The 27153-nt window shown below is 35.7% G+C and overlaps 3 protein-coding genes across 7 annotated transcripts in view; all 3 read right to left on the minus strand.

Annotated features, from left to right (window-relative positions):
* Window positions 1-10: 10 nt before the first annotated feature.
* LOC107269910 (DNA damage-regulated autophagy modulator protein 2) lies at window positions 11-5957 on the minus strand. Of its 3 annotated transcripts, XM_015744338.2 has the most exons (8): window positions 5576-5957; window positions 5392-5500; window positions 3790-4096; window positions 3045-3166; window positions 1507-1733; window positions 1276-1414; window positions 985-1136; window positions 11-145 (listed from the first exon to the last, which is right to left on the minus strand). In XM_015744338.2, the coding sequence occupies exons 3-8, from the start codon at window positions 3870-3872 to the stop codon at window positions 47-49; spliced, it is 822 nt and encodes a 273-aa protein (XP_015599824.1). In that variant the 5' UTR covers window positions 3873-4096; window positions 5392-5500; window positions 5576-5957; the 3' UTR covers window positions 11-46. The 3 variants fall into 3 exon arrangements, with proteins under 3 accessions (XP_015599824.1, XP_024942876.1, XP_015599825.1); XM_025087108.1 differs by having other exon boundaries at window positions 5392-5957; XM_015744339.2 differs by lacking the exons at window positions 5392-5500; window positions 5576-5957 and adding an exon at window positions 4195-4630.
* Window positions 5958-7562: 1605 nt separating this feature from the next.
* Window positions 7563-11573, minus strand: LOC107269911 (DNA damage-regulated autophagy modulator protein 1). 3 transcript variants are annotated; one of them, XM_025087110.1, is made up of 8 exons: window positions 11320-11571; window positions 10482-10657; window positions 10253-10345; window positions 9735-9856; window positions 9432-9658; window positions 9224-9362; window positions 8800-8957; window positions 7563-8207 (listed from the first exon to the last, which is right to left on the minus strand). In XM_025087110.1, the coding sequence occupies exons 3-8, from the start codon at window positions 10342-10344 to the stop codon at window positions 8136-8138; spliced, it is 810 nt and encodes a 269-aa protein (XP_024942878.1). In that variant the 5' UTR covers window position 10345; window positions 10482-10657; window positions 11320-11571; the 3' UTR covers window positions 7563-8135. The 3 variants fall into 3 exon arrangements, with proteins under 3 accessions (XP_024942878.1, XP_015599826.1, XP_024942879.1); XM_015744340.2 differs by having other exon boundaries at window positions 10482-11571; XM_025087111.1 differs by lacking the exon at window positions 7563-8207 and adding an exon at window positions 8300-8507 and having other exon boundaries at window positions 10482-11573.
* A 731-nt stretch (window positions 11574-12304) lies between these two features.
* The window catches only part of LOC107269909, a 69518-nt gene continuing 54669 nt past the window's right edge, over window positions 12305-27153 (minus strand). Inside the window, exons 3-9 of the mRNA XM_015744335.2 lie at window positions 19215-19400; window positions 17671-17818; window positions 16824-17100; window positions 16508-16751; window positions 16300-16437; window positions 15671-15949; window positions 12305-15592 (exon numbers count right to left, since the gene is read on the minus strand). Of these exons, the coding sequence (XP_015599821.1) occupies window positions 15213-15592; window positions 15671-15949; window positions 16300-16437; window positions 16508-16751; window positions 16824-17100; window positions 17671-17818; window positions 19215-19400 (1652 nt within the window). The 3' untranslated portion in view covers window positions 12305-15212. The remainder of the gene's footprint in view (window positions 15593-15670; window positions 15950-16299; window positions 16438-16507; window positions 16752-16823; window positions 17101-17670; window positions 17819-19214; window positions 19401-27153) is intronic.

A 27153-nucleotide genomic window follows, 5' to 3' on the forward strand; every position in this document is an offset into this window, starting at 1 on the left:
AATGCGAGAGGAGGTTGACGTAGCCGCCGCCTCTGTTGATGGCCGATCAAGTAATCGTAGGTGGCGTTTGAATCTGGATGACGGAATGCTGACTTTCGTTCAGGATCTCGTTGCTGGACGTTAAACGTCCAGATTTGTAAATGACCTTAAAAAGGAAAATTGAATAATTATTTTATGTAAAAATACTAGAAGAGAAAGTCCACCAGATTGCACCTGGTTAGACAGTTTCAGGACGGACCGTAATTTACTACTTCATATAATTTATCATTAAATAATTATAGTCCCTAAGAAAATATGATTAGTGTGTAGATGTGCCAGCATGATATGTTTTACACAGAGCAGTTGAGCATTTTTTTTTTTCATAAATTTTATCTCCTTGGTGGGTGCGCAGTTGACGCAGAACTTTAACCATTATTTTTTTTTGGTGTTTTACAGCCGACGATAAATAGTGAAAACCATATCCGGTGGCCTTACTACGGTAATATATGATTTACTGTACTGGTAAATAAAAAGTTTTATTGCTACTTTTATTTAATTTCTTTTTATCAGGTTTGTCAACGAAACTAGATATTATTGTAGAGACGTAACAAGATATTTTAATTGAAATTTTGCACGTATTGTTTACACGGACCCATTCGATTCTCCGTTATCAGTAAGAACAAGCAAACTTTCATTATGGAAACTGTATCGGTTTCTCTGGTTGTTTAGAAATCAATTATCTCGGAAGCTGCGTGACCCGCGGCAATGGGCTAAATAAAATAGAGACCCTGAGCTGCTTGGGTCCATTAGTCCGTAACTGGAGTACCTACAGTTATTACTTTGACTGTTTCTATGTAATCTTGATTTAAACTTGTATATAAGCGTTCTTATCTGATAATTCATGTATTTCTATTGACATTAGCTTTGCGACGTGTACGGCATCACGTAATTTTAATACGATTCTAATTATAAATTTTATACAGTTTTTCGTAGCCGCTCTCTCACCTTTGGATGCTTCAATTCAATCTCTCTGAACTCATCGGTGAACGTGAGTATGTAGACGCAAAAAGCCACAGCACATATCCACTCGGTCACAGTACTCACTACGTGCAGTTCCCAGCCGCCGTCCTCTTTGTACCACTTTCTAGGATTTGTACCTGCGTGGAAAATAGGTGTTATTCGTAGGGAATGAATTTTCAACTGATTCTTAAGAAATATGTTTAATATTTAGTAAATATAAGTGCGATTGATGATGTTGATTATTTTTAATTAATTATTGTATAATTAATAATTTACCATTATAGGCCATGTGAGCCAACATTCCTGTGATAAGAATGATAAAGAAGCACACCGTGCAAAATATGGAGAGTGCTAAGCGCAAGTGAGCAATTCTTATGGAGCATCCAAGTGGATGCAAGTAATAAGAGCACATAGCCTGAAAGAAAGAAAAAATTGTGAATATCTTTTTCTAAGTGAATCTGTAGATCTGCTTTTATCAGTTTTCATTTTATTTTTACAGTATCTCACCTGTGTCCAGAAGTAAGCTGTACCACCTCCGAAACACATAAATGCTCCGATCAGGTGTACCACCACAACGGAGGTTTCTTGAAAATTTGCTACTATGGATAGTCCAATGGTTGATATCATACCCATTATCAAGGCCATCCGATTCCATTTTGGTAATGATTCGTTTAATTTGTAAACACTGTTACACTCCTTGATTTGCGAGTATCTGATGTAAATCACGAAGCACACTGAAAGATGATAATACAATGTAAAGATAATTCAATTGTTAATATGAGAAAATTAATATTTCAAGAATTATTGTCGTCAAGTATTATCAGACTGTCAAGATATATTATCGACGATCGATCAGCGTTAATTCATTGATGTCTGGATCAATAACAACGATTGAAGTTCATAACAATATATCTGATAATCTCAAAAAATGATAAGAAAATCAAAACTCATGCAACGTTTGATTTTACGAATTTAAATGATTTCCTGAAACTCTCGATTTCTATTAGAATTCTACGCAGACCTTTTCCGGCCATTGGCTCCTTAATCGTTGAGGGAATATTTGAAGGAATTTTTAATACTTTCTTAAGGTCACAGTCGTAAGGTCAAGAAAAGACTTCGATCACCTCGATGGAAAACTATTGTCCACGATACTTTAAGAACTTTGAACACGCTCGGAATCGACAGTCATTAAAAGTGCAATGACTTGAACTTTAGTAAAGTATTTATTTTCTACCGAATTATTGTGCAATATTGCGTAATCATAATGACGATCTAATTAACGCTCATCTGCTGACTCCAATCCATGGCTTTCTCGTTACTATTACTGCTGGTTCAAAGACCTTGCTACTACGATGGCGTAACTGTTGACATTGATCTTGTGAATGGAATTGCTTAATACACCTTTATACTAATTCTTTATTCTTTAAGCTATTTAATTTATGCACAGAAAATATTATAGTAATAAATTTAGGAACGTATTTGCATATATGTGTTAATAGTATTACTATGTTAATTTAATGAACATGTTAACATTGAATCCTATATGACGGCAATGAATTTATTTGGCGAGTAAAACAAAATTTTTGAAAAAATTAACGAATCAATGCGAATAATAATACGTTTACAATATGCTAAAATAATCTTGGCGCATCCTTCGTCCCCAAATTGAATTCGATTAGTGCAGTCCAGTCAGGCGTTTCAAGGATAACAATAATTTGCATAGCATCGAGAAGCTCTTAGGAATCCTTAAACGTTGATGGTAGACGATTCGCGTGTTCCGCATCAGTAACGGATATTAAGTCAGTTACCATGGAAGGACTTTTGTTTTATACCGACATATTGTTATTTACGGTCCTGGGATCTGTATTACGCGTGGCCAAGAGAATATGAAATATTTTAGGCATAAAATTTCCTTTCTGGAAATTCCTTCTGGCATTTATGGGCCAATGAGAATTATAAAGGTCACGTGTTGTACAAAATGTCACATATACGCCTTGATTTTATTGACCTATCGTTTGCGCCTGTAAATATTTGTTTTGACTTACTGAGAGCTGCTGTCATATTAATAAATTGAGCGAATATGCAACTTTCCGGCGCATATGTTGCAGCATCGGAAATGTACGGGAAACCGGCCTCCACGTGCCCAAGAAGTACGGCTATGACATACCTGGAAACATAAATCATGAGTCAATTGTGGAACTCCATGTTAATACCACCTGAACAATCACAAGTGATCGTGGACAGTGTTACACGATGCGAGAATTAATACGTGGAATGACAAGGATGATTGTTGAGAAGATTATGGACATTCGTCATGAAATTATCGTTGTCAGCTATTATTAAATGTAAGTAATGAAAAATTTCGTATTATATCGATCTATAATTTTTTTAGATTTTAAACGTTGCCCATTGTTAAATCAAAAATTCTCTTATCCATGCCTATTCATTTGCTGTGTCATTGAATAAACTCGTGTATGCGCAAAAAATTTATATTGTTTTTTCTCAGTCAAAACGTTCAAGGCGAACAAGACTTTCGGATCTATTATTGTATATCGAGTTTGTCCAAAGAAACAGATTTAAATAAATTATATTATAATAAATTCATTAATAATTGTATGATTGGATTATAAACAATATTAATTAAGCGTATACGAACAATTGCATAGTTAAATCTATCGTTTATCAAAATTTAAATTCATCCTCAACAATCATTTTTATATAATTTCTATTTGAAACTGATGTCAATCGATTACACTAATTTTATTTGATATACTCGTATCTATTACTTACGTTACAATAAACGTTGTAGGCAGTGCCACGAATAGCACGATAGGCAAGTAATGCACATTTTCGAAGATCGGTTCCTTTTCCATGATCGCAGTCTCTTATGAGATCACTCGGCCTCTACGAAGACTGAAGTAACTCTGCCACAATGCGGCGAGTCAATTCACTATCAAGATCTCTCGAATAGACAGAGAAACGAACCTTGGTTCATATTCACGTTCCTCTAACCTTCAGCGGGTCGCATACGTGTGAGAACCTTTATCTTAGTGATCATACCAAGGTTTGTTCTTTCATCAATGAGCACTCTGGAGGCCTAGAAACAAAATATCCCCACGTCACTTATAAATTATCACACAAAATAAGAAATATTTGATACGAATATTGGATTGCGATTTTTATAAAAAAAATTACCAGTTTTTAATTTTACACTTGATTTTCTGTATTATTAAAAAGTTTTTTTGTCATATATTTTTTTGGTATCTCATATCAGCACAAATGCTGATGAGTAATCCGATTCGACGAGGAAGACTTTTCAAGTCATAACCTAAGACTGTTTACACGTGATCCGACGTTGAAAGACTTCGAGTCAGTGAAGCTGAATGTGCAAATAGTTTGCTTTTATAATTTTCTTCTTTGACAAATTAGCAGAATCATTTATTACCCGGTTTTTAATTTTGTTTTACATTTTCTTTTGAGTTAGGTCGGATGGGTGTTAGCCAATTTCATTTTTAAGTCTGGCACTCTCGGTGCTTTGCTATATTTCGGGAATCTGATCGACGTACACTACTTATTTCGAAAAGAGCATAGTGTTTTTATTCACAACAAAATTCCATACTTCATATTCATTGATCAATGAATATTTATAAGGTTATGTAAATTGTACTGATTCCCGTTTATTTTTGAATATTAATAAAATTACGCATACCATAATGTATAACGCACACGTGCCAGAAAACGAATGCGGAACTTACACGTGCAATATATATGTATATATAATATATAGTACACTAATTTTCAAATCATGTTCCTGTAATTTTTGTCAGTTTAAGGAAAATAGTTAATTAACCTCCACTCGAGAATTCATTAAAAACAAAAGGTATTTCATTCAATTTTATTTTCCAACGTCGTTTGCGCGCAATTGACATTGATGAAACGTCAAACGAGTTTCAAGAAACTTTGTATTATCGTGCACTTAAAATAATGGTTAAGTTATATAAATATTTTGACAGCCTATCATGATAAGTAAAGAAGTGATATAAAATTTTGTTTCTACTTGAGGCACGTACAGTAAAGCTATATGTATACAGTAACTGTGTAATATGAAGTTACACAGAGACTCATAGTTATCAATGATATCCTTTCCTATCAATTGACTTTTATCCTTTTATTTTTGCCATCAAATTTCATGTAGAGTACACTTTCTGGAACGATATAATATTCCAAGAAATTTCTATACAATACTGACACAACAATGTAGAGTAAGTAGTAATTTGCCATTTTTAGAATCATCAAAAGAATACGTCATGCATCACCGCTAATTCACTCTTAGTTAATATATCGGTGTTAAAAAAATATGATTAATAATTTTGTAAAGTTGTTATAAATTACCTGTCAAATTTTACGTCTGAAAAATCCCAACAGACTGCTATTACAAACGAAGTTTGCCACCACAAACACGTAACACACAATAATAACTGTTTTTCTTGGACACAAGTCACTGAAATATAAAGAAAAAAATATTGAAGCTTTTTCGAAAAACTGTAACTACTCGTCAAATAGTGGAATGACGTACCGGGAACACGAATTAAACTTGGAGGTTAGAGGCGGTTACTGCGATCGATTTCAAACCGGGAGCTACTCGCTGCGCCAGGAACAAATTTGGCATGCTACCAAGTGCGACATGCTCTTTTGCCTTACGGTAGTCATTCGAATGCCGGATACATGATTTTCTCCCACCAACCAAGATAACCGGATGACGATCATTCCCGGTTTATTTAAGCGTGCTCACTGTGATACTTGGTAGTTTTTATTCTCTCATTCCGCGACCTGACTCGACGTAGCTGCTCTCGAACCGACTGTCCCTCTCGGCAAGATATCGCGCTGCGAGAACATTGCGGTCACTGCTTTTCCTAGAGCCGATAAGCAGAAGTACGCGGGCGCAGTGAATTTGCCCGCGACCTTCAATATTGCCATAACGAAGTTCTGGTAATACCATGAAATGTTTTAAGAGAGACGAGGAACTTGTTGCCTGGCAGATTTCAGCCAGAGATAAGCAGGGACATGCATAACGCTACGGTTTTAGGCGATACCAAAAGTACGGCGCTAAATCGTAGCGGCGAGTCTGGAAGTAGGTTTTTAACAATGTTACAACAATAGACTTTTTCAATAGTTCTTGAGAAGTTCTGTAGTTCCCGGTCTCGTTCTAAGGATTGCTGAGGGAGAACCTCTGCTTGCCAAGCTGCACGTTCGTGTTCGCGTTTAGCTCGGCTACGACGGGATTCGCATTGTCGACGGAGGCGATGATCGATAACGGGCCTAACGTATGCAATTGATTTATCTGATAGCACCGTGAATATAAAAGAATTTATGGAGATTTAATAAGTGACATAAGTTGTATGAATTGTCACTATTAACTATACTCCAAAAGTGGAATCGAGTTTCATGCGCATATTTTTATTTCCTACTTAATTTTATTTCTTCATTCCAGTCGTTCAGCTACTGACATCTAGCGTCTTTGGATAAAACTGTGCGAGACTTGCTGTTAAGATAAAGCGCATAAAGGAATCAATCTGAATGACCGTCGGGAAGTTAACGTCAAAATGTAACAAGGTACATGTTTTTAATGACTAAAAAATTTATCTTTAAATGCTCCTTATATTTCCCTAATTATTTCGCTGCTTTTATACAGTGAGTAAAAAATATTTATTAAAACAGAAAAATGTTTTTTTTTTATTGCTACTCCAAATAACCAAGCAGATTCTCATATGATTTTCTTGATGAATAATTAAAAACAAATTTTTGTCTTTTGACGCTGACTCCCGACGGTAATTGACCGTATGATTCTTAGATATCCAGACATTATCAACATTGCTTTTATGTATTGTGTATAATTTTATTCGAGTTGTAATAGTGTTTTCTGTAAATATATTGATAATTAGAATATTTAATAATTGGTTTATCTGGGATTCATGTTTTATATTGTTATGGGAGCACATTTTGGAGCACGCTAGAAAAATTAGAGTTTGAATCAATTTTACGAAATTACGTACCTGACGTAATGCGTTACGTTATACGGATATTGTGGGAAATATTCGATTTTAATCTTACCGTTGTCTATATCTGTGCAAATTTCTGAAATAAAAGCAGTCTTTATCACAGGGAATCGGTAAAATTTTTCCCTTGAAACACTTGTACATGTACGTTACGAATTAGGTTAGTCTGTTTTTGAAAATACAAATTGCTTGTCCTGATAAGAGATTTCCTTGTAGTAGCTTCACTGGCAGAGACTACGGTTTAGGTTTGGGAAATAGCCGTAGGAAATTAAATTAAATGAGGATTTTTATCGTTCAAGATATCAGAAATGGGAGATAGAATTTATATGATTTTGAGTTTTTATTTTAACCGTAAGCATTGACCGAAGAGGCAAATAGAGTTGGACGTCTTATGGGATATCGTGTCACGCGATCCTGGGTGTCCTGGACATCTACAACTTAAATTTATCAATTGTAATGCTATACACAGATACATATCAGAATCGCGCGGCAAAGAATACACGGGCATGTCTATTATATTTATATTCAGTCAACACCATAAGTTATTTGATAAATGTCGGTAAAGTAGTTTGTACAGTTATCAGTAATTAATTGAACTATCTAACAAGTAAATTATTTTAATGCATAATGTGCGTTCATACGTCTTACAGTATAGTGAAAATTTTACTTGAATAATCATAGCAATATTTCTCAGCATTTAATTGCTATGATCAAGGCCAAAAGATCAGAGATTCAAAATTTGGATAAAAAAATTATAACAATAAAAATTTAAGCAGTACGTAACCTCTTGGTTCGTTAATTAAATTTATCAAAGGAATAAAAGCTATCGTAAGAAATATAGCAAAATTACATGTAAATTTTATATAATACTAAATTTTCAAAAATCCTCTTTTTTTACAATGGGATTAATATTGTTCGAATCAAAATAATCGAAAGTATCTTCCAATAGTCGTAATATAAAGTTTATCACAAGAAATGTGTCCACAATTGTTCCTAGATAATATAATTATCTCAATTATCAAGCGAGCCTGAATAATGACCATATCGAGACAGCTCGAATCATTAAGATGAATAAACTATTTAGACTTCTTGAGTGGTCGCATCTGGTTTCTCCAACATTTTCTCATCTTCCGTTTTGTCGAGATAGGTCAGCTGTAATACATACAAATGTTCTATTTAACCTAAAAATATTATCTTTATGTAAGATATATAAAGATATATAAAGATCTTTATATAAGATTCATATCAATCTTTAATCTAGTTCTCTTTAATTTCACATCTAAACAATAAATTTTTCGTTCAGATACACGTGATAAAAATGACCCGTCAAAATTGATATATTCAATCAAAATAATACTTATTTAATCGATTGAGTTTTCTCGGTCGGTAAGTATGCGAATTCTGTGACTCGCATAATTCAACGTCCGACCATCAATTTTTACCGGCAGTAATCTGTATATTAGACACAATAAAAATACCAGTTATTCGACAGGCTATTTTGATTATTTATTATACTAATTTCAGTGTATAACTATTCCCCGTGTCCACGATCAATAAATTTTGCCATATGTCATATATTCCTGAAAACGACTTACCAGAGAATTCTAGTATTTCAAATTAGACCTAACTGATGTACAAATAAATATTATCAGTCGTTTAATTTACTTTCAAGCTATGACAACGAAGTCAGTATTTAAAAAGTCTGTACGTTTCTCGTTTAGTAAAATGAATAAATTATCATTACCGTAACTACAGGCATCTCGAAGCTGATCAAACGGAATTCTAAGACAAACGTCAGGAGGAATGCACAATAAACCAGAGCAAGAATCCATTCGGCTACAGCACTGGCCACGTGCCAGCCCCACCCGCCGTCAGATGGCAACCATTTCTTATAATCGCTACCTGCAAAGGAACAAGGTTATAAAACGTCTCGCTTACGTTGAAGCTATACAAGTAATAGCATTTCTGACAAGTCGTTAGACTTAATCAAACACGATACGCAGACGGGAAGCGATGAATTAAAAAGGAGAGATAAAGTCTCGTAAATAAAATCCAATAAGTAAAAAAAAACAATACAGTGGTTCGTACGCCGGAAGATTTCAGATGTAAAAAAAATCCGCAATTTAAATATTTATTTGTAACCGATAATAAAATACCCATGTTGGCACCTTTAAATTCCGTCACTGAGATGTAACCAGGTATAACAGTAATGATCGTCAGAATCATTGTCAGGCCTGATAAAATGGCACGAACGTATACGATCATCCATCCGTTTACGGCAGGGGCCATTTTGTAACTAAGATACGTCTAAAAAAAAGTGAAACAAACAGTCGTGATTGAAATTAAATGAAATGACGAGCCATCGATTAAAAATACCTGAAGACAAAAATATACTGTCGCGGCTGTAAAGCACGTCATGGCTCCTATCATGTGAGCAGCAACTACACGAGCTTCCTGAAAATTCGCAAGAATATCCAAACCGAAACAAGCGAGACCACCGCACCAAGCACTCATCACAATGGCTTTTCGATCAATTAAGTCCTCCCCTCTTTCAATGTACCATTGTTCTACTTGACGATGCCTGATGTATACGCAACAGGCAACTGTAACAAAAGAATAATAACATTAAGCCTGTTAAGCTTATCACAATTAATTATATTTATAAGGAGGTCGACTTACGTAGAAGTGCGGCTATGTTGAGAAATTGTGCAAATATACAGGATTCTGGTGATAAGGTACCTGTTTCTGATATATAAGGAAATCCAGGTACTACGTGATCCCATTGTACTGATATGGTGTAACTAAAGAAATTTTAATATTTTTTTTTTATTAAAATTTTTTTATTGATCGATAATTAATTAATCGATTTCATCGGTGGTTATGTTCTTTGATGTTCTTTAATGTTCGTTGCGCTACTGAATATCGTCTTCAATTCATTGTCAAAACTTTCGTTTACATTTCGAACGGTATGTGGTAGTATCATAATTCTGCATTGACTATAATCTGTTTTGCAAATAGAGCCACTAGCCTTTGTGAAAGTGGATACTTGTTTCGAATGAACACATTATTGTTCACGAGGATATATGATCGATCTATCGCCTAACTAAGCTTTTTATAGTATTGATTGATGGGAATTGTTATTTTTATACGCATTTCATTGCGACTTGGTGCAACTACGTGACTGAATATTTACTCACGTTATCATGAATGTCACTGGAATTAAGATGAAAAGACTCAATGGTATCATATGTAAATTTTCGCACGACATTTTGGGAGTGTCATTCGGCATGCTGAAAATAAAATTTTTTGGTGAATTTTTTATTTTTTTTTCATATTGCTCCTATACGTTTATTACAATTGTTGTATAGGAGTCACGATTGTTGCTTATCGTGATTATCAGTTAAGTATTAATTATGCGTTACTCACGGTCAAATTTTATGGGAAAATGGGTTGGTCAAAGTCTTGAAAACGATGGAGATATTTTTTATGACGCTTTCAAAGATTTTAATTTTCCTAGAAATAGGATCGCTCCTTCCAGGAACTGACACTTTGCCATGGACGACGTCCAGCAGTAGTCTGATATCACTGTCCATATGTACACTCTACACAATATACCAGTCACTGATTACGTACACATTTGTGAAACAATTAATACTGCCCGAGTTAGAAATATCAGACATTGCGAGTCTTACATGAAATTCAAAATATTGAAAAAAAATTTTTTTGTAATTTTTTATTATTTATTTTTTTATATTTGTACTTCAACAATTTTCTTCTTTAAAATGCACTAACGTTGGCAATGTGAAAATAATAATAATCGCACGATTCGTACACATAAATATATTTGGGTTATAATAATAAAAAATATCAATAATATCCACCGTAAGATAAAAAATCGTGAAAGTCGATTAATCAAATAATAGTTCAAATAAATCGCACTACACGAGTAACGCGATGCCGAATAACGTAAGTTGCGTTTTTGTGATATTTAATGACCGATTTGGAATTCCAACAGATTTACAGGCCTTAGAGAGATTTTCCGTTTTATAGATTTCTCCTTCGCACACTTGAATGGCACAACGAATCAAGTCTGATACACGAGCTAATTTACAAACCAATCAAATAATTACCACGTGTTCAAGTAACTTCGTATTAACTATTTAAATACCACTTTTTCGTGTTTAATCATAGTTGTGGATTGAATAAATTTTATAGGCTGGTTTAATTAATATATTTATAATTAATTAAAAAATTTATTAATTACACTCTCTCAATCCCAATGTTGTACGTATATACACTTCTGATGTTGGCTTTGAATTATTCGCTCGAGCACATACGATGTTGGCACCTTAATCATCACTGAGTCGCTCGTTCCGTATGCCTTATGCCATAACACACGTCACGATGTGCCATTATTGTCTATACGTTAACAATTAATTGCACATTGAACTTATTCAACGATCGTCTTCTAGCTGAGTGTATTCCTTATAATAATATATTGACTGTTACTGTGATAATAACCTCCTTTACATGCGAGTCAAGATAAATCCCACCAATATTCAACTTCTTTGCTGCTGTTATCATGGAAATGACTGATAACCTCAGCAACTTTTTTTTTCGTTCTTCCTCCTTGACTCGCATTGCGATGTCAAAGGGAATTTCTTAGTTGCATAATGAATCGGTTCAACGGCATATTCCGATCGATCGAAAGGTCAATTAAGATTTTAATCATACATACGGAGAATCTTGATTACACGGAACATCTTTCATTTGTTTTATCATTGGCAGATTTAACAAAAAACTTTGTGCAGAAATACTTTCTTGCCAAAATTATTACTGACAATAAATGTAAACAGATAATGCTTTAAGGATAATACACAGCTTACGTGTTATACTCGAAATAATAATAATAATAGCAAAATGAAAAATTGGCGATGTTTTGAAAATATTCGCAAAGCATTTAATATCATTATTTATTTTTTTTTGTCTATTTTTTTTTTCAGGGCGAATGCAATTGGTAAACCTGGCAATGGTATTGGATCGTTATTAAAAATTATCGTATTTTTACTAAATTAAATTTTTTTGCCATGACTCACGAGTGTTTTTAAATTATGCGAATACAACTTTTTGATTAATTTCAAAAAAATCATCGTTACAGGAAAAAAGGACAGGAAAATAATTGGGAGACATTTAAAACCATATTTTTTTATATCAACAACAATACGATATTACAATATATAGGGCGGGTCTTTTGGCTATCATTTAGTTTTTATTAAATTTTTGTCATAGAGTGACTTTTTCAGCGCGTTATGTTACATACAATTTTTGTGTTCTTCAGTATTGTATTCATACATGATGCTGTTCAAAATTGAACTTGTAATGGCAGCAGCGGTAATCATCGGCTTTCAAGTCAAAATTCTATTTCTTATATCTGCAAAATTTACTCGGCTACAGGTCGTTTCATTAATCTTTATTTTCCGTTAATATCACCCGGTACATTTGTACTGATTTAAAAGAATTTTCAATTTTTCTAATGCAGGTGAAAAACATTGTATCACGTTGACAGTAAGTCGAAGAAAAATTTTCGTAATGGCAAAAAAAGTACAGATCAAAAATAATTTACAATGACAAAGCTAATTATAATTTCTGCCAACGACATTCAGACAGTTGCAAATAAAAGGAGCAGACGTCGTATCGTGACACGTGTCATGTTCTGGTAAAGTAAGCGCGCGAATTTAAAAATTGCACAATGACTAAAAAAAAGCATATGATGCTTCTGTCGTAATATTAATAATTTTTGTAAATACGCACGATAACAAAATAATGTTTTTTTTTTAATGAAGGTAGAAAATGGAAGGATAAAAATCATTAAGTTACACAATGGTACTTGTAACGGTCACAGGAGAATAGCTGTAGCCGATCTTTACAATATCAGACTCTAGATTAAATACAATCTATGCAATTATATACACTCTCTAAAATACTATAATAAATAAATAGATACGTGTTATTATCGGTATTCATTATTATTACGTTGAATGGACTTTATAAAGTAAAGGGGATATTTTATTACGAGGAATAACCATAGAGTGTATCTCTTTAAGCCAATATATTCCCAATCACTTTATCCAGCCCGTGAATTTACATTTATTTAATTTCTCTCTCTTTATTCGATGCTAACTTATATTTTTCCTATTCTCGTATTATTTGTCTTATCGTAAATGCCACATCGGTCAATTGGCGTGGGCCACTATTTGGTTTTTTTTTTGTTCCACGGCCGTAACAGTAGTTTCCTCGTATTGCGCAAAATACAAAAACGGATGAAAAGTATTTAGATACTAAGTGACCTTTGTCTAGTCTGTACCAATCGTGGACACTCTGTAAGACACCATATTTATATCTCTCTTGCACACATTGTACGTCGGTAAGGATGTCAACGACTGGGTCAACCATTACCTTACTAATTTATTGAATCTATTGAGTCAAGATAACGAAAAGGCTTTACAGTAGACGATTGCGATAACTGCGAATACTATTAAATCAATTTAGAAAATTATCCAAAACGTAGATATATTTATATAATGATGTGCTACAGCTTTAAAAAGAAAAAATGAAAATATAATAATGCTATTGCAATATTTGAAGTTTTGTATAAACATAAAAAAAGGTAAAAAAATCGTAGAAATTTCAAAATAATCAAAGAAAGCCGTCAGAGTGACGAGCTTGTTTGTTTGAAGATTTAAGAAATAAAAAAAATCCTGAATCACGCGACTCGTAACCTTTTTTTTCTTGAACTATGACCCGTGCCATAAAGAGAACCTGTCTAGGACAGGATGAAAAGATGGGAGGATACGAGAGAAAAAAAAAGAGATAAAACCTAGAGAATAGACGGATAAAAAGAGAAGAAGGAATTAGAGAATAAAAGATACTAGGCACGTGAGTAATCCAGTGATTTTGTTCGCCTAAGACTTTTATAAAGCTGTCGTGCACTGGTTAACCTTTGACCCCGTAAGCCAAATCTGGCAGCACCCATTAGCGTCCGTTGGCGCCCACGCTTCTTTTTTTTTTTTCTCATTTTCATCTTTCCCATAGAAAAAAAAAGTGACGCGTGCAACTCGAAAAACTTGGAAAACTTTCATGATAAAAACAAATGATAATAATCGTATTCGTATCTACGTCTATCTTAAGCTAATCAGACTAGTCCGAAATTCCTTATTGTAACACGCTGTCGTAAACTGCGCTTGTCCTAATCACCGCAACATATTATTTTTCTAATCCGATCACAAGAAATTCATTTTTTTTGCCAGTCTCTTGAAACGCGACGAAGCTCCCTACGTTCGTTCGTCGAATAGATCGTGACTTTCCGTCGATCCGCGACACGTTCCGATCGAAAGATCGTTTCTAAATTTATATCGCAATTAACACTAATCACACGCTAAACAATCCTTAACATGGTAGCCGTAACGCTCCTGCTCGATTAATGAAGGGGTTTGCGCAACTAGTGGCCAAGACGCATAGCGAATGCTGAGGATAATTCGTTATAAAAAAATTGTCCTCGTTCGGTAATTCGCGAGGGTCATAAAAAGCACAAAGATATCCTAATCTGCATTTAACGAACTCGCGACGTCATTTGCATTGAAAACTTCCCAATGGAAATTAACTCGACTGCTGTTGGTACTTCTAGTTGATATCTGTTGGACTAGACGAATCCTAATTACCGAGTGTTTATTAATCTTTGAAATTCTTCTATAAAACATGTATCTCTGGACGGAGTATATTTGTGGCTTATTTCCGTAAATTAAAGGTAAGCTTTATTGTCTCGTGAGGCTTGAAAAATAGTAAGGTAGACTTGGATCAATAGGGTCACCGAGTAAGGTAGATTGAGAAGGATGTACCAATATCGTCTTGCGAATAACGAATCGACAATTCTAACCGAATTGACGATCTGACCTCAGCGTGAAACTTTCTCAGTCGATAGCTACGAATTGTTTCCTGGTTGACCGACGCTGACCCCTTCATTTTCATGTATATACCCATTGACGTATTCGTTGATCGCACAGAGCTTATCGTCGATTTGATCTAATCGATGATAGAATAAAAATAGATTGACAATAAATTATCATAAATAAATTAGTGTATCTACACGCTCGCCAGGTATTACGTGCTAGCTTCGTCAATGACCGTAATGACTCGATTATTCGGAGGAGCAGTCATCAGCCGCCACTTTGGCTTTGACTCTTCCTCCTCGCTCGCTGCGGGAGCAGGACCTCCCTGACTTCCGGAAGCAGGACCCTTCGATCTTGCCAGTGACCATCGACGACCTTTTCGATCAAGAATAATGGGCATTTCGGCTATGAGGTTGTTTTCGAATTCCGAAAGCATCAGGTAATTCTCCACTTTGTTACAGGACGTTATGCAGTCGCCTATGTAATCAAGGTCATCGAGAAGATTATCCGGTAGGTCCATGTCCGCTATGCCTTCTTCAGAGATGCAGGTCAACTCGGGTTTGTCGACACCCAGGGCATCCATGATTTCCCCTGGACCAAAGATTTAATTAAATAATCAAAATTCGTTTAATAATATAATGACAGTATTAATGGTCTGTTAAAGGTTACCTGGGGCAGGTGCAAGCTCAGCCCCTAAGACCAACGCTGCGGCAGCCGCTCCAGCGGCTACTCCTTCGTTCTCAGGCTCCTGACTAAATGATAATCGTCGTCTTTGCGGACAACTATCGGATACGCACAGATGCCTAGTCCCATTGGCTCTGGTATGCTTATGCCTGGATAAATTCCTCCTGTGAAGGTCTATGAAAAAGAGAGTGAAACTCCCGACTAGAACGCAGGTAGAACTGAAGTAGTAACCGGCCTTGCCGCCACATCCGACGTTCATATACCCTGAAAACGTCAATCATTGGATCTATCAATAGGATTCGGAAAACCATCAATCTGAATTATGATTATCAGGCAGTTATTAAGCTGTCATGCAAATCTAGACGTCAGGACGATGATTCGTGCAACTGTAGGTAGGAGTGGAAATCAAGCGTGGTTACCATTTCCGAATACGATTAATATACGAATCGATACGATGTGTTTGATATTAAATCTATTGATTAAATTATTATATCATTATGATAATCAGACTATTTTTGTATACCGTTTATAGCCATGAGTACCGTACTATAAATTGTGAATGTAGTATTCGATTTGTTTTACCATAACGTGATAATATTTTTTTTATTTTTTACCTGAGATTGGTACGCCGATGGCGATCGGTATTGCTTGAGAACACTGAACGAAGCCCCACGTCCTTGCGAAGTTTCTTGCTCTTACCCTCTCGTACGTGTACATCTTCAAGCTATAATGGTAGCCACCGCAGAAGATGCCTGAGAGATTAATCGTAAGCGTGTCACGGTTGGCGAGAGAATTTAACATATTTAGCCAGATTCAATTTACCATAGATCCACGTGAACATGACGTAACCATGATAATTCCCATGGACAGCCGTTAGAGCCAGAATGCACAGACCGCACATGAAGACTGCAGCTTGGGTTAAATATTGACGAGCTATTCGGCACTCGACACTGTGATGAACGACTAAGAGACCGAAAGCTACGCAGCCCAGAGTCCAAGCAAGACCAAGATAAGCTTGAAGAAGAACAACAGTATCGCCAAGACCTTCTTCTTCGGCTTGATGAGCCTATGGGAGATTATAGAATTTGAATTAAGGTATAGGACAAGAATATTATTAATTTAATTTAAAAGAAATTACCAAATAAAATATTGGGGTGTTAATTCCAAACGCTGATATTCCGGTGGATACCAATAATATTCTGACAGTTTTGCTCTTGAGTGTACTAAAGTCAAAGAACGGAGGCCGATCGTCCAATTTGTTCTTGTCTTTGATTTTGCGCTTTTGATTTTTCAAATGCAAAATCGCTCTTCTCTGAGGATGGTACAGCGAAGCACTGCGGTAAAACGTTCCGAGGATAAAAGTAAGAAATACGACACCGGTGACAGCCTGCAGTCCAAGACGCCAACCGATTTTGCTGGAAAAGAAAAAAATTCTTTCACGTGGCTAGGGTACATACAAGTGCCTTGTTTTTCTATCTTTGGTATATAATTTAGCAATTTTTACATTATCCTAAACAAACTCATGGTCTTTGGTGATTCTGCTTAGATAGGACGTTTGAATTCTTGCCAACTCCGTTTCAGGATAACTTTCCGCCGGAACGGACATCGCAGTCACGCTAAACGGCATATATACGTCACGCTGAGTTCTTTGTGTCCCACCACGTTACTTAGCTCAGAGGGACGACTCGATGCCATTTTCTGACACTAACGATGGTGATTAACTTGATTTCTTGCTGGTTGTCTGCTTCTTTTTTTTCTCAAAAGTCTTCCTATTGCGAAAGTTGAAGCCAGCCTAACATTTTTTTACCGGATTTCCTGCCCGAACTTATCGGTCGAGAAAATCCTTTTTTTTTTCTCAAAATTTTTCATTCAGCTTTGATTACGTAACTTTCGATATTTATATAACCACATATTTTTCGTTGATAAAGAAACCAAAAGTGTTTTTCTTATCTTTTATGGTGTTTATGCAATTAACACGTGTTTACCTAATGGCTCCCTTGATGAACGCGGACATCACGGCGATACCAAGGCCACTTCCGGAAACGATGAAAATTTCAACGAATTCCCTTCTCCTCTTGAAATACTGCGCTACCATCAGAGTACTGCAATCTCTCGTCATGCCAACTCCTATTCCTAAAAACAGATGAGAAAAAATTTGAGAATTTCTCCCTTTGGAGAAAAATTTGAAAATCTAGAATCCTAGGAATTCTATTAATTCGTGAATCTTATGTTCCCTGTGAATTTTTATTTGATACTGTAAAATTTTTTCCCTTTTTTCTTATCCTTGCTCGATATAAATAATACGTAGTGGCAGTAAGATGATACTTATACGTATAGTAGAATGGTGAGAGGATGACTGGTCATCCTTGAAGGACGATTGATGAGTGGGTGTATTTCCATAAGAATGAATCTAGTTCAAAGATCAACCCTCGAGGTAAACCACCAAAGTGATAGGAGTATCTCAAGAAATAGAATGGTCGAGTATCGAAAACGAAATTTGATGGTGATCCTTTTTTTCTTCTTATTTAAAAATTTATTTTACATTGCAGAAAGTATACGATAGTTAAAAATGTTTGATTTCACATATTTTTCAGAGAAACAGAAATGAAGATCGATATCGATACTGGTGATTTTACTTCAGAAATGTGCCATTGTGCATTGATTCGTTATAAAAATGAAGGTGACTATTATTCGTGTGAATTTACTAAAGGGTTGGCTGGGGGAAAATTCTAGGGGTTGGGATACAGATGATCGAAGTGGAATATCCACACAAAGGACGCCATTGGAGTATAGTGAGAGACAGTAAAGATGAGAGAAAAAGTGACGTGCCATCGATCGGAGTGTCGCGAATTTATGTTATTTCATGGAAAAACCATGAAGCTAAGAATGGATCTGTAAAGAACTTCTTCCTTGTTTGATGGATTTATTAGGCCTACTGTATAGAACTCCCCGAAAGGAGAATGGGCCATAGCGCGTATCTGTTAGCTAATTGGCTAAAGTGCTCTACCTCAAGAAACAAATGGGAGATTAACCCGGAAAAAAGGGGAATCGAAATGGTCCATCGCGTAATGGACCGTTTATGTTGTATAAAGGAGAAAAATGAAAAAAAAAGTATTTACTGTTATTCCGGGAATCAATTATACAAGAAATTAATAATTGTCTCTAAGAGTAGTTTAACAAGGGGGGTTCTGGTCACAGATTCCTGCACCCACAGTTGCCGACATTTCGAGAGTCTTCGAGGGTTCGCATCCATGCTAAATCAGAGTCGTGGACCTTCCCGACTTTAAGGAGTGCCGATTTCACCAATCGAAGGCTGATTTTCGGAACTTTATGTCGGATTCTAAAAATTGTACCCCCGATTCCAATAAATGGAATTCCGATTTCGAATTTCCGGTGCAATTTCACCGATTCGGTAAATACCGGTGCAGAAATCTATATTTAGAACCCCCCTTGTTATACTACTTGTAAGATATCTGCAAATTGTATGAAATTTTTAATAAGGCTAATTATGACATAATTGTTCACTTACCGACCACGGTGCCGTAGCTGAAGAAAAGTTGATGAAATTGTGAAGCGAACGAAGTGAAGAGGCAGCCTAAAGCCGTGACGAGGCCACCCAGTACTGCGGTCACTCTTGTACTTTTTCTTCGACAGAAAGCTATTGTCACTGGCGATACGAGAAGCGCAACCCCCGTGGACATTGCCCCGAGCCATCCTGTAAAAGAAGAGAAAAGTCAGCACCATCCGATTCCTGATTTACAGGCGACTTGATTGACGCGACGTGAACATCATTGCTTTGACGGTTATACCAGTAAAATGTGAAATCGCAATGTTTGCAGTTTCGCAAAAACAGTTTGGCATTAATGGTCGCGTGTATAAATTTTAGAGGCAGCCATTCTCGTTGGTACAAGGACATTTAACGTGACTGCATCATAAAAGCTACGATGCATAGATAACTTTTGAATGGGTGCAATGATCAAATTTCAGAATAAACAAATTTCACGTACTTTAAGGGAAATTTCGTTAATTACACAATTACTTTGAGCCCAATTAATATTGTGTATATCTAAATTTATATTACTATAAACAAACAATTTTATACGGAATAAACAAAGTCATTGGATTATTAGTTTAGTCAATCATTTTTATAGCGATAAATTTTATTAAATTTCGGTAAAATCAGATAGATTAGATAACAAGCAGTATATTTATATATCGTTTAGATACTCGTTACCAACTATCTATGATTTATTCATGAAAAACGGTAGAAGAGTCTTCCGAAAGGTCTATTAACTATATATAATAATCTGCTTTGGTATATTCGTTGGAGTTTTTACGAGAGACGCCATCGGACTAGTCAGCTCTTTCTTCTCGCGGGACAGAATCTTCGCGAGGATCAACCACGCATTTTCCGCGTTATTCCAGTTTTATTTCTGCCCACGAGCCATTAAATCGGGAGGCGCTTTCAAATAAATTAACGCCTCCCGCACTCGTCGTGTACCTTTCGAAAGTTCGTTTTTCTCTCTCTTTTTTTCTCGGCATTCAAGGTGCTAGATCATGTACGTCAATGGTAAGCTGGGACGTGGCTAAGATATTTCTTTTTCTTCACAAAAAATCCCGACGACCAATTGCCACGTGTTTCAGCTGGCGCGCGTTCCTCATTCCTAGTGGCACTTATACTTACTACGCCTTGGATCGTTCCTCTATTTAAAAACACGACGTCTCTAGTCCGTCGAAGTTAGGCTTTCTCGAAGAAGGAGCACTTAACGGCGTTACAGCGTTCCAAGATCAACAACGGTATCATCCATTCAGATACGTTGTTTCCTTCGTTTCTGTATGCTTGTCAGGAGTAGGAAAATCAATAGGAGTTAATTATGAGAATATAAAGAAAAAATGAAAATCCAACGAAAATACACAGGGAAAATACAATATGTATCAAGCTTAAGAATGTTCCTTCGAGAATTACGAACGAAGGATTTCATTCACCTTTCGGGAGCTGGGAACGGAGTCTGCAGTGGAAATCGGTCCGAAGTGACTATCAAGTAAAAAAAAGCGTCGATCAATCAGAAGGTCACGGTCCTAGATTGGCAGGTATAGGCAGACTTCTTGGATACTTAGGACGGAAGTTGAAGGGCCGTTCTTGGTGATAAAATCGACAGTCGCCCGTTGAGTATACCCAGAGGAATTGGAACTCGTGATGGGAACGGGCATTTACTATAGTTTCGTGAAGGATATAAGAAGCTAAATAGCCAGGCTGTTTGGGTCCATCCAGAGGAACAAATGGGTGATGAATTAGATACGAAATTACTCCGAGGAAGATTGACCTTTGATCGTGGGCAAAGATCTTCGCCTGAGCAATTACTTAAGAGTGAAGTATCGTGTCGTTATTTTTTTTTCGCAAATTTTCGCCAATCTCGAAATCTTTGAATTATACGAATTTATCAAGGAATTCTTTAACTCTTGAATGCAGTAGCGAATTTTCACATTTTTATATACTTATTAAATGCGTAATCCACATCGTCCATATGATTTAAGATATTCCTCACTTTTATTTTTTTTTTCGTTAACAGCGAACACTATAAATTACAGGGGGAGTCGTCGCTACCAAAGATTTAAGACATTTCAGATTCCAACCCACCCTGAAGTCATTTCGCTGTCCCAGTTGGGTTAATTAAAAAAGATTATGCGGTTCGGTATCAGTGTACTATTTCTTCGGGCGTGAAAAATGGCTGTTTGGATTTTAACAATTTATTCAAATAATATATTCTACTGAACCATGCTTTACAATAGCCGTAAAGTATTGATGGTTATTTAAAAAAAAAAAGATCTTTCATTCAACTGTTTAAATTTTTTTTTTCCATCCAAACTGTCCTCGCCTATTCCGTTGTATAGCAGGCGAAATAGCAAATAAATGGATATGCGGTCACTCGCAGGCAATGATACATCTTTCTATTCTGACAAATAAATGGAGCCGCCAACAAGCTTTCCGGTCCAGTTTTGTTTTATATGCGTCAACATGAAATTAACGAATAGAAAACAAGCCGGGTTTATAACTAATAAATAATAAAAATCAGCCAATTCTGCAAATTTTCTGTATTTAAATTTTTGCAAATGTCATACACGACTATGGACGTGCCACGTGGATTTTATGGACGTTCATTATTTTTTCCATGATTCTGTGTTCAGCCACTGTCGTCCTTTCTCAGAAATGTTTTGCCCATTTACATAGAGATTTTGATTAAGCAACTAGAAACCGAGTGGACGGAATAATCGATAGTTAAATTCGCATAACAAACTTTCAATATCTACTTTACTTGGATTTCTAGTGCAAAATGGAATTTCATCAAGTTATCGGCCTGTCAGAATTTTCTTTCCATTAAAGTCTTCGTGCTGCAGTCAATATTAAAGCGGACGTTCGATATTGAATTAGTTTTTCATTGAAATCACGTCACTTCCGATTATATACAGACGACAATTTATCTTCTCGTTGGCTACGTCGTACGGCGACGATAAGCTTCCGGTAATGGCGGGAAATTCAAAAGATCGACAGGACTCTCTTATTTTTCTCTTAGCAACTCTTGGACAGGTCTGTTACCGGCTCGTTAGTTGCATAAGATATGTCTATATATATATATATTATTTTTTTCTCAGCGAAGCCACTTGGCGACTTTATCGCGAATTACATTTCCCGTGAGTGCAACGATTTTCTTTTTATTTTCCTCGCTCTTTACCGCGCTCCCTTGTCTCTTTATGCCTTCCATTTTATTGCCTCCTCCCTTGGATCCATCCTTGGTTTTATTTCCCGTCATACCACTCTTTTTTTTCGCACGCCCTATACATGCTGATCGTAAAATTTTTGCGGATTTTTTGAAATTCCCCAAATTTCTTCAAATTATATAATTTATTGATTTTTATCACTATATTGCGAATTAGCACGTTTCACAGGTTGTATATGTAGGTAATTTACGATCTAGATATCGCGGTAAGGTTGCATGTGCTAATTTACTGAAATAAAAAATACCTTTTTATAGCACACCGTAAATGCGTAGGGCAGGCATATCTCTGACTCATGCTCGGATTCGTTAGCGTGCCTTTCCGTTTCACGAGAAGCTATTCGCTGTGAGATTAGCTGAGAAACATGGTAGAACCGCGACTCCGCACTGGCTCCGATAAGGCGTGTTTTATTCTATTCGGGAAAAGGACTAGGAGGTGTTATCGTCACGAATGAAAAGAATTTATAGACTCTATTTCTACCGTTCTTAATTGTTATCATTAACGTAGGTCAAGATTTTTTTCATAATAATTATCACTATTGTGACTTGTTTAATATAACAATTAGTATTCCAGAAGCTATAAGCGATATCAGAATAGAAACGGCCATTCGTTCCTTATCGCATCTGAGACAACGCGAAGATCCTCCCGCAAACAGAATGCGTTAATGGGACCGTTATTTGTCCACCGTTTTTTCGTGAGAAGGGAACTAAATTTTTCTCACAATGACGTAAATAACTGTCAAAATAAAAATTCAGTTTTACCTACTACTCTATTTTATCGTTTTATATGCTGATAATAAATAATCTGATTGGCGACTATTTTACACGTAAGAATTGAAGCAATCAAACAAATGTCTTTATTATGTAATTTCAATGCATACGAACTTTTGCACGTGAATTTAAGAAAAATTCAATTCCCCCAGATTTTTTATGAAATAATAAAATAAAAAAATTAAATGGCAATAATCCGCGGATTAACCTCAAACCCCAAAAAAAGCACTCACTTCCGCATATCTTTAAAGAAATTCTATGTATATAAACTGCAGATAACACGCAGCTCCATTCAAGCGAACTTCGGGATCATCTCTTAGGAACTAAGAGGCGACGCGTTCAGAAACTTCCCCCTTTAGAAATTCGTCTGCGTATGAAATATCGCTCGCGGAATGGCAAGAGTCGCTGATATCCATGACGCTGTGAATGAGAATGAAACGAGCATTTCGTCGAGATGCGATAACGTTGTTACGTAGGAGAGGAATATAAAATTATTTTCAAGCCGTGCTATACCTATTGTTTCAAAAACAAATTTTTTCCGATTTTTTTATAACATATACGTATACACATATACACACCCATATATCCTGCCCTCTTTCTCTAGTCGTAGATCGAGTCGGTATATACATATATATATATATACAGTCCATCATCAGTCGAATGGCGTATTATAAGATACAAGCTTAGATTGGCTTTGCAATAAATATTTTTACCTTCCTTTCACCGTTTCCATTGGCTACCGTAAGGAACGCCCATTTCCTTCGAGAAGTCGAAGATTGCGGGACTTGGCAAGTGACACGTATCTATACTTTAATGTACACGTTGTACACGAATAGGCACTTGGTAATAGTTGTAAGCGTAGGAAGGTGGGACGAGGTCTTGTTAAGGGATGAAATTTAATAGATGGATTGCAGTTGTAAAATTCAAAAAAAAAATAAAAAATATATTATTGATCTAATTTAATTTCAAATATCTCATTTAAATATTAATTAATAATGGCCTCGATCATGAATAAAATTTTTGGAGCAGACAAATTACATGAAATTTATTTCATAATGTATATCTATATATACGTGTATCTGTTTTATAGCTAAAAAGTACGTGCGGCCATCATGAAAAATTTAAGAGTACGTTATTATGGTTTATAGCCTCTATCTAAGTTTCCGGATAATTTTCGTGCAGGATTATGCCTACAATTTACTTTTTGCCCCTGTCGATTTCTCCGTAGATACTAATGGCGCTGGCCACACTTTGCGCAATGACTGGAATGATATGCTGACTGTGCGCCCATCTAACGCCCGACACACTACGGCCGGCTTCATTCTTCGACACGTTATATATATATTTTTTCCAGAATCCCTTTATTTCGCGATGCTTTTATCCGCCACGTTGAGCGTCCAGTTCGAGAATCTTTGCCAAATGATATGGTTTGTTAGAAAAGTTTTACGAGGCCAAGGAATCGAGTAGGAAAAAAATGGTCCATCACGAGATAAACGATAAATTACAAAAAAAAAAAAAAATGAAAACTAATGTAAACGAGGAAAAATTTTTTTTATCAAAAATGTTTAACTTTTTTAGAATGTATTACGGTATACGTAATATTTTGTCATGACTATACCTTCAACGTTAATTTATCGAAATGACAATGACGCTCAAATTTTTGATCCCCAACGTCTGATAACACTCTAGCTCCATTCGCTAGGATTATTATGGTCCCCCATGAAATATATGTATAATCGTTATGCATCTACAGGATGACTTTTTTTTTCAACCTCAAGAAGGTATCAAGCGATCATTTATCATGTAAGAATGATTTAAGGATGACACAGTACTTTACCACGAATTCATTTATGCCGGTATTCATAGTTATTTATGAGCCACATTGTATATGCTTGGTGACCAGTCGATTAATTTTTGAAAATAATATATTTTATATCAAATAAAAATCTTACGAGCTTTCTCACAAGTATTATAGTAATTTTCCTGAAATCTTATGGTGTCCAGCGAGTGACTGTTTTCGTATAACGGAAGCTCGAGAGAAATAATGACGGTAATACAGAGTCATCCGAAAATAGAAAAAAAAACCTTTAGTAATTCACAAGGACGGAAGCTCGTAATTTTCAAAGCCGGTAATACGAGCGAATGTCTGTGATTCGAAGAAATACTATAATCGTTTCCTCCGTTCGAACGAGCAGCCCACTTTTACCGAATGACGAACCGCTGCCATTATGTCGCTATTGATTTTCAAAAACGTTTTCGCGCGACACACTGTATATAGAGACCGAGGGGGCAAAAGTGCGACAAGGGGATTTTATCTGTGATTTTTCGTCACCGCGTTACTTTTCATTGACGCTATCAACGATTGAATGCTTATGGATTTTTGTGTCCCTATGTTGTGAGAGATTGATTTTTTTTTATTTAGCAAGCTCTGGATTTCGTACTGTGCACTCAAACAGGATGAGCTTTCGTGACTGTTATATATATATATATATATACTGTCATCGTGCTTCCTACACGTGGCCCACTTTTAGCTTGAAATTGCAAACAAATGTGAAGCTTTTTCATGTGAGATACAATTTTACGTGACAGCTTAGGTAAGAGTGCCTTAGTGCAATTGGCTTATGGTATATGTGTTAATTTTTTTTGATATTGATTAGAATTAAATATTTTTTTTGTTTTTATGTCATAAGCACGTCAGTGATATTGATTTACGATATAATTTAATTGAAAATCAATAAATTTTGGAATATAAGTACTATACAACTTAAATCACGTTTTATTTCTAGCGTATATACCCGTCCGTAGTAAAAATGCATTGCTCGCGATATACGAGTAATATAACGATGTAGCAAGATGGCTATACCGGACATATAAAAGTTACCAAGTACTATCCTTCCCACGCCAAAAAATTGTAGTAACGTTAAGTACAAGTACTACGAAGAATTTACTTGCTTTCGATTCGAGTATATATTTCCTTATTGTATAAAGCACTTTTCTTCGTGTTCACCGTACACTATTCTTTCTTTGCTTCACATACGGTTTAATGGGGAATTTATTTCGAAAATTTTCAGGCAAAATTGATATCACGAATTCGTACGATAATGAGATGAAAAAAGGGGAAAAAAGTGGATTTTGTGTAATTGAGTGTCTTTTTCAATATTCAGGACAGTTTAGTATATACTATATAATATACCTATATATAAGTTTCTAGTTCATCGAATAATGTCGAATATTTTAAATAATCTTATATGCAGAGTTATAGAATCGGTATGGGATGCTGTGTCACTGTGTATCTAGTTGATGAAGTCAGGCAAACTGAAGAAGTCAAATATGTGAAAAGACAGTAAACTTCCACAGGGCTTTCCTTCTCCGTCGCTCGTGATACAGAAGCAAATAAATATACTTTAACGTTTGGCTGGTTCGACGAAGTTTTTCAATCAAGTTCTGCCAGGCAAATTGAATCGGACGAGATCGGCCAGCATCGACTCCTAAACCCGATTCTTTCCCGTTCGCTGCTCGACAGCTGCCTTTTTCACCCAATTCCTTATCCGCGATCCTCATTCGTAATCACGTATCGTAATCCTAGTGCGGAAAACGCAAAACCTGGCAATTTTGGCTACTCCGAAGAGTGCAGAGAGTGAATTTTATAGGATTTCTTTATTTTTCTCTTTATCTTATTTTTCAGCTTTTTTTACGATTCCACCGCGACTCAGATTCCTACTCAGGCAAAGGTTTATGGTCGCGAGATCTTTCCAGTCCAATGAATGTTGCTTTTTTTTATTTTTGAAAAACATACTTGGTCTCTTATAAAAATCCATTCCTAAGTTATTGCGCAATCCGAAGAATTGCAAATTACAACCAAAAAATAACGTTAGACCGTTTTTGCCTATTTATGTTATTTTTGACGATGAGGATTCGCAATAA

This window comes from Cephus cinctus, unplaced genomic scaffold (assembly GCF_000341935.2).
Source record: "Cephus cinctus unplaced genomic scaffold, Ccin1 Ccin1_scaffold0690, whole genome shotgun sequence".
Taxonomy (NCBI): Eukaryota; Metazoa; Arthropoda; class Insecta; order Hymenoptera; family Cephidae; genus Cephus; species Cephus cinctus.

Coding starts and splice junctions, on each gene's coding strand:
- LOC107269911 (XM_025087110.1), bottom strand. CDS start 10,344: ATGCCGAATGACACTCCCAAAATGTCGTGCGAAAATTTACATATGATA. Junction 9,659..9,734: donor CAACATAGCCGCACTTCTAC/GTAAGTCGACCT, acceptor CTTTTGTTACAG/TTGCCTGTTGCGTATACATC. Junction 9,363..9,431: donor CAGTATATTTTTGTCTTCAG/GTATTTTTAATC, acceptor ACTTTTTTTTAG/ACGTATCTTAGTTACAAAAT.
- LOC107269910 (XM_015744338.2), bottom strand. CDS start 3,872: ATGGAAAAGGAACCGATCTTCGAAAATGTGCATTACTTGCCTATCGTG. Junction 3,167..3,789: donor CCTACAACGTTTATTGTAAC/GTAAGTAATAGA, acceptor TTATGTTTCCAG/GTATGTCATAGCCGTACTTC. Junction 1,415..1,506: donor CAGCTTACTTCTGGACACAG/GTGAGATACTGT, acceptor TCTTTCTTTCAG/GCTATGTGCTCTTATTACTT.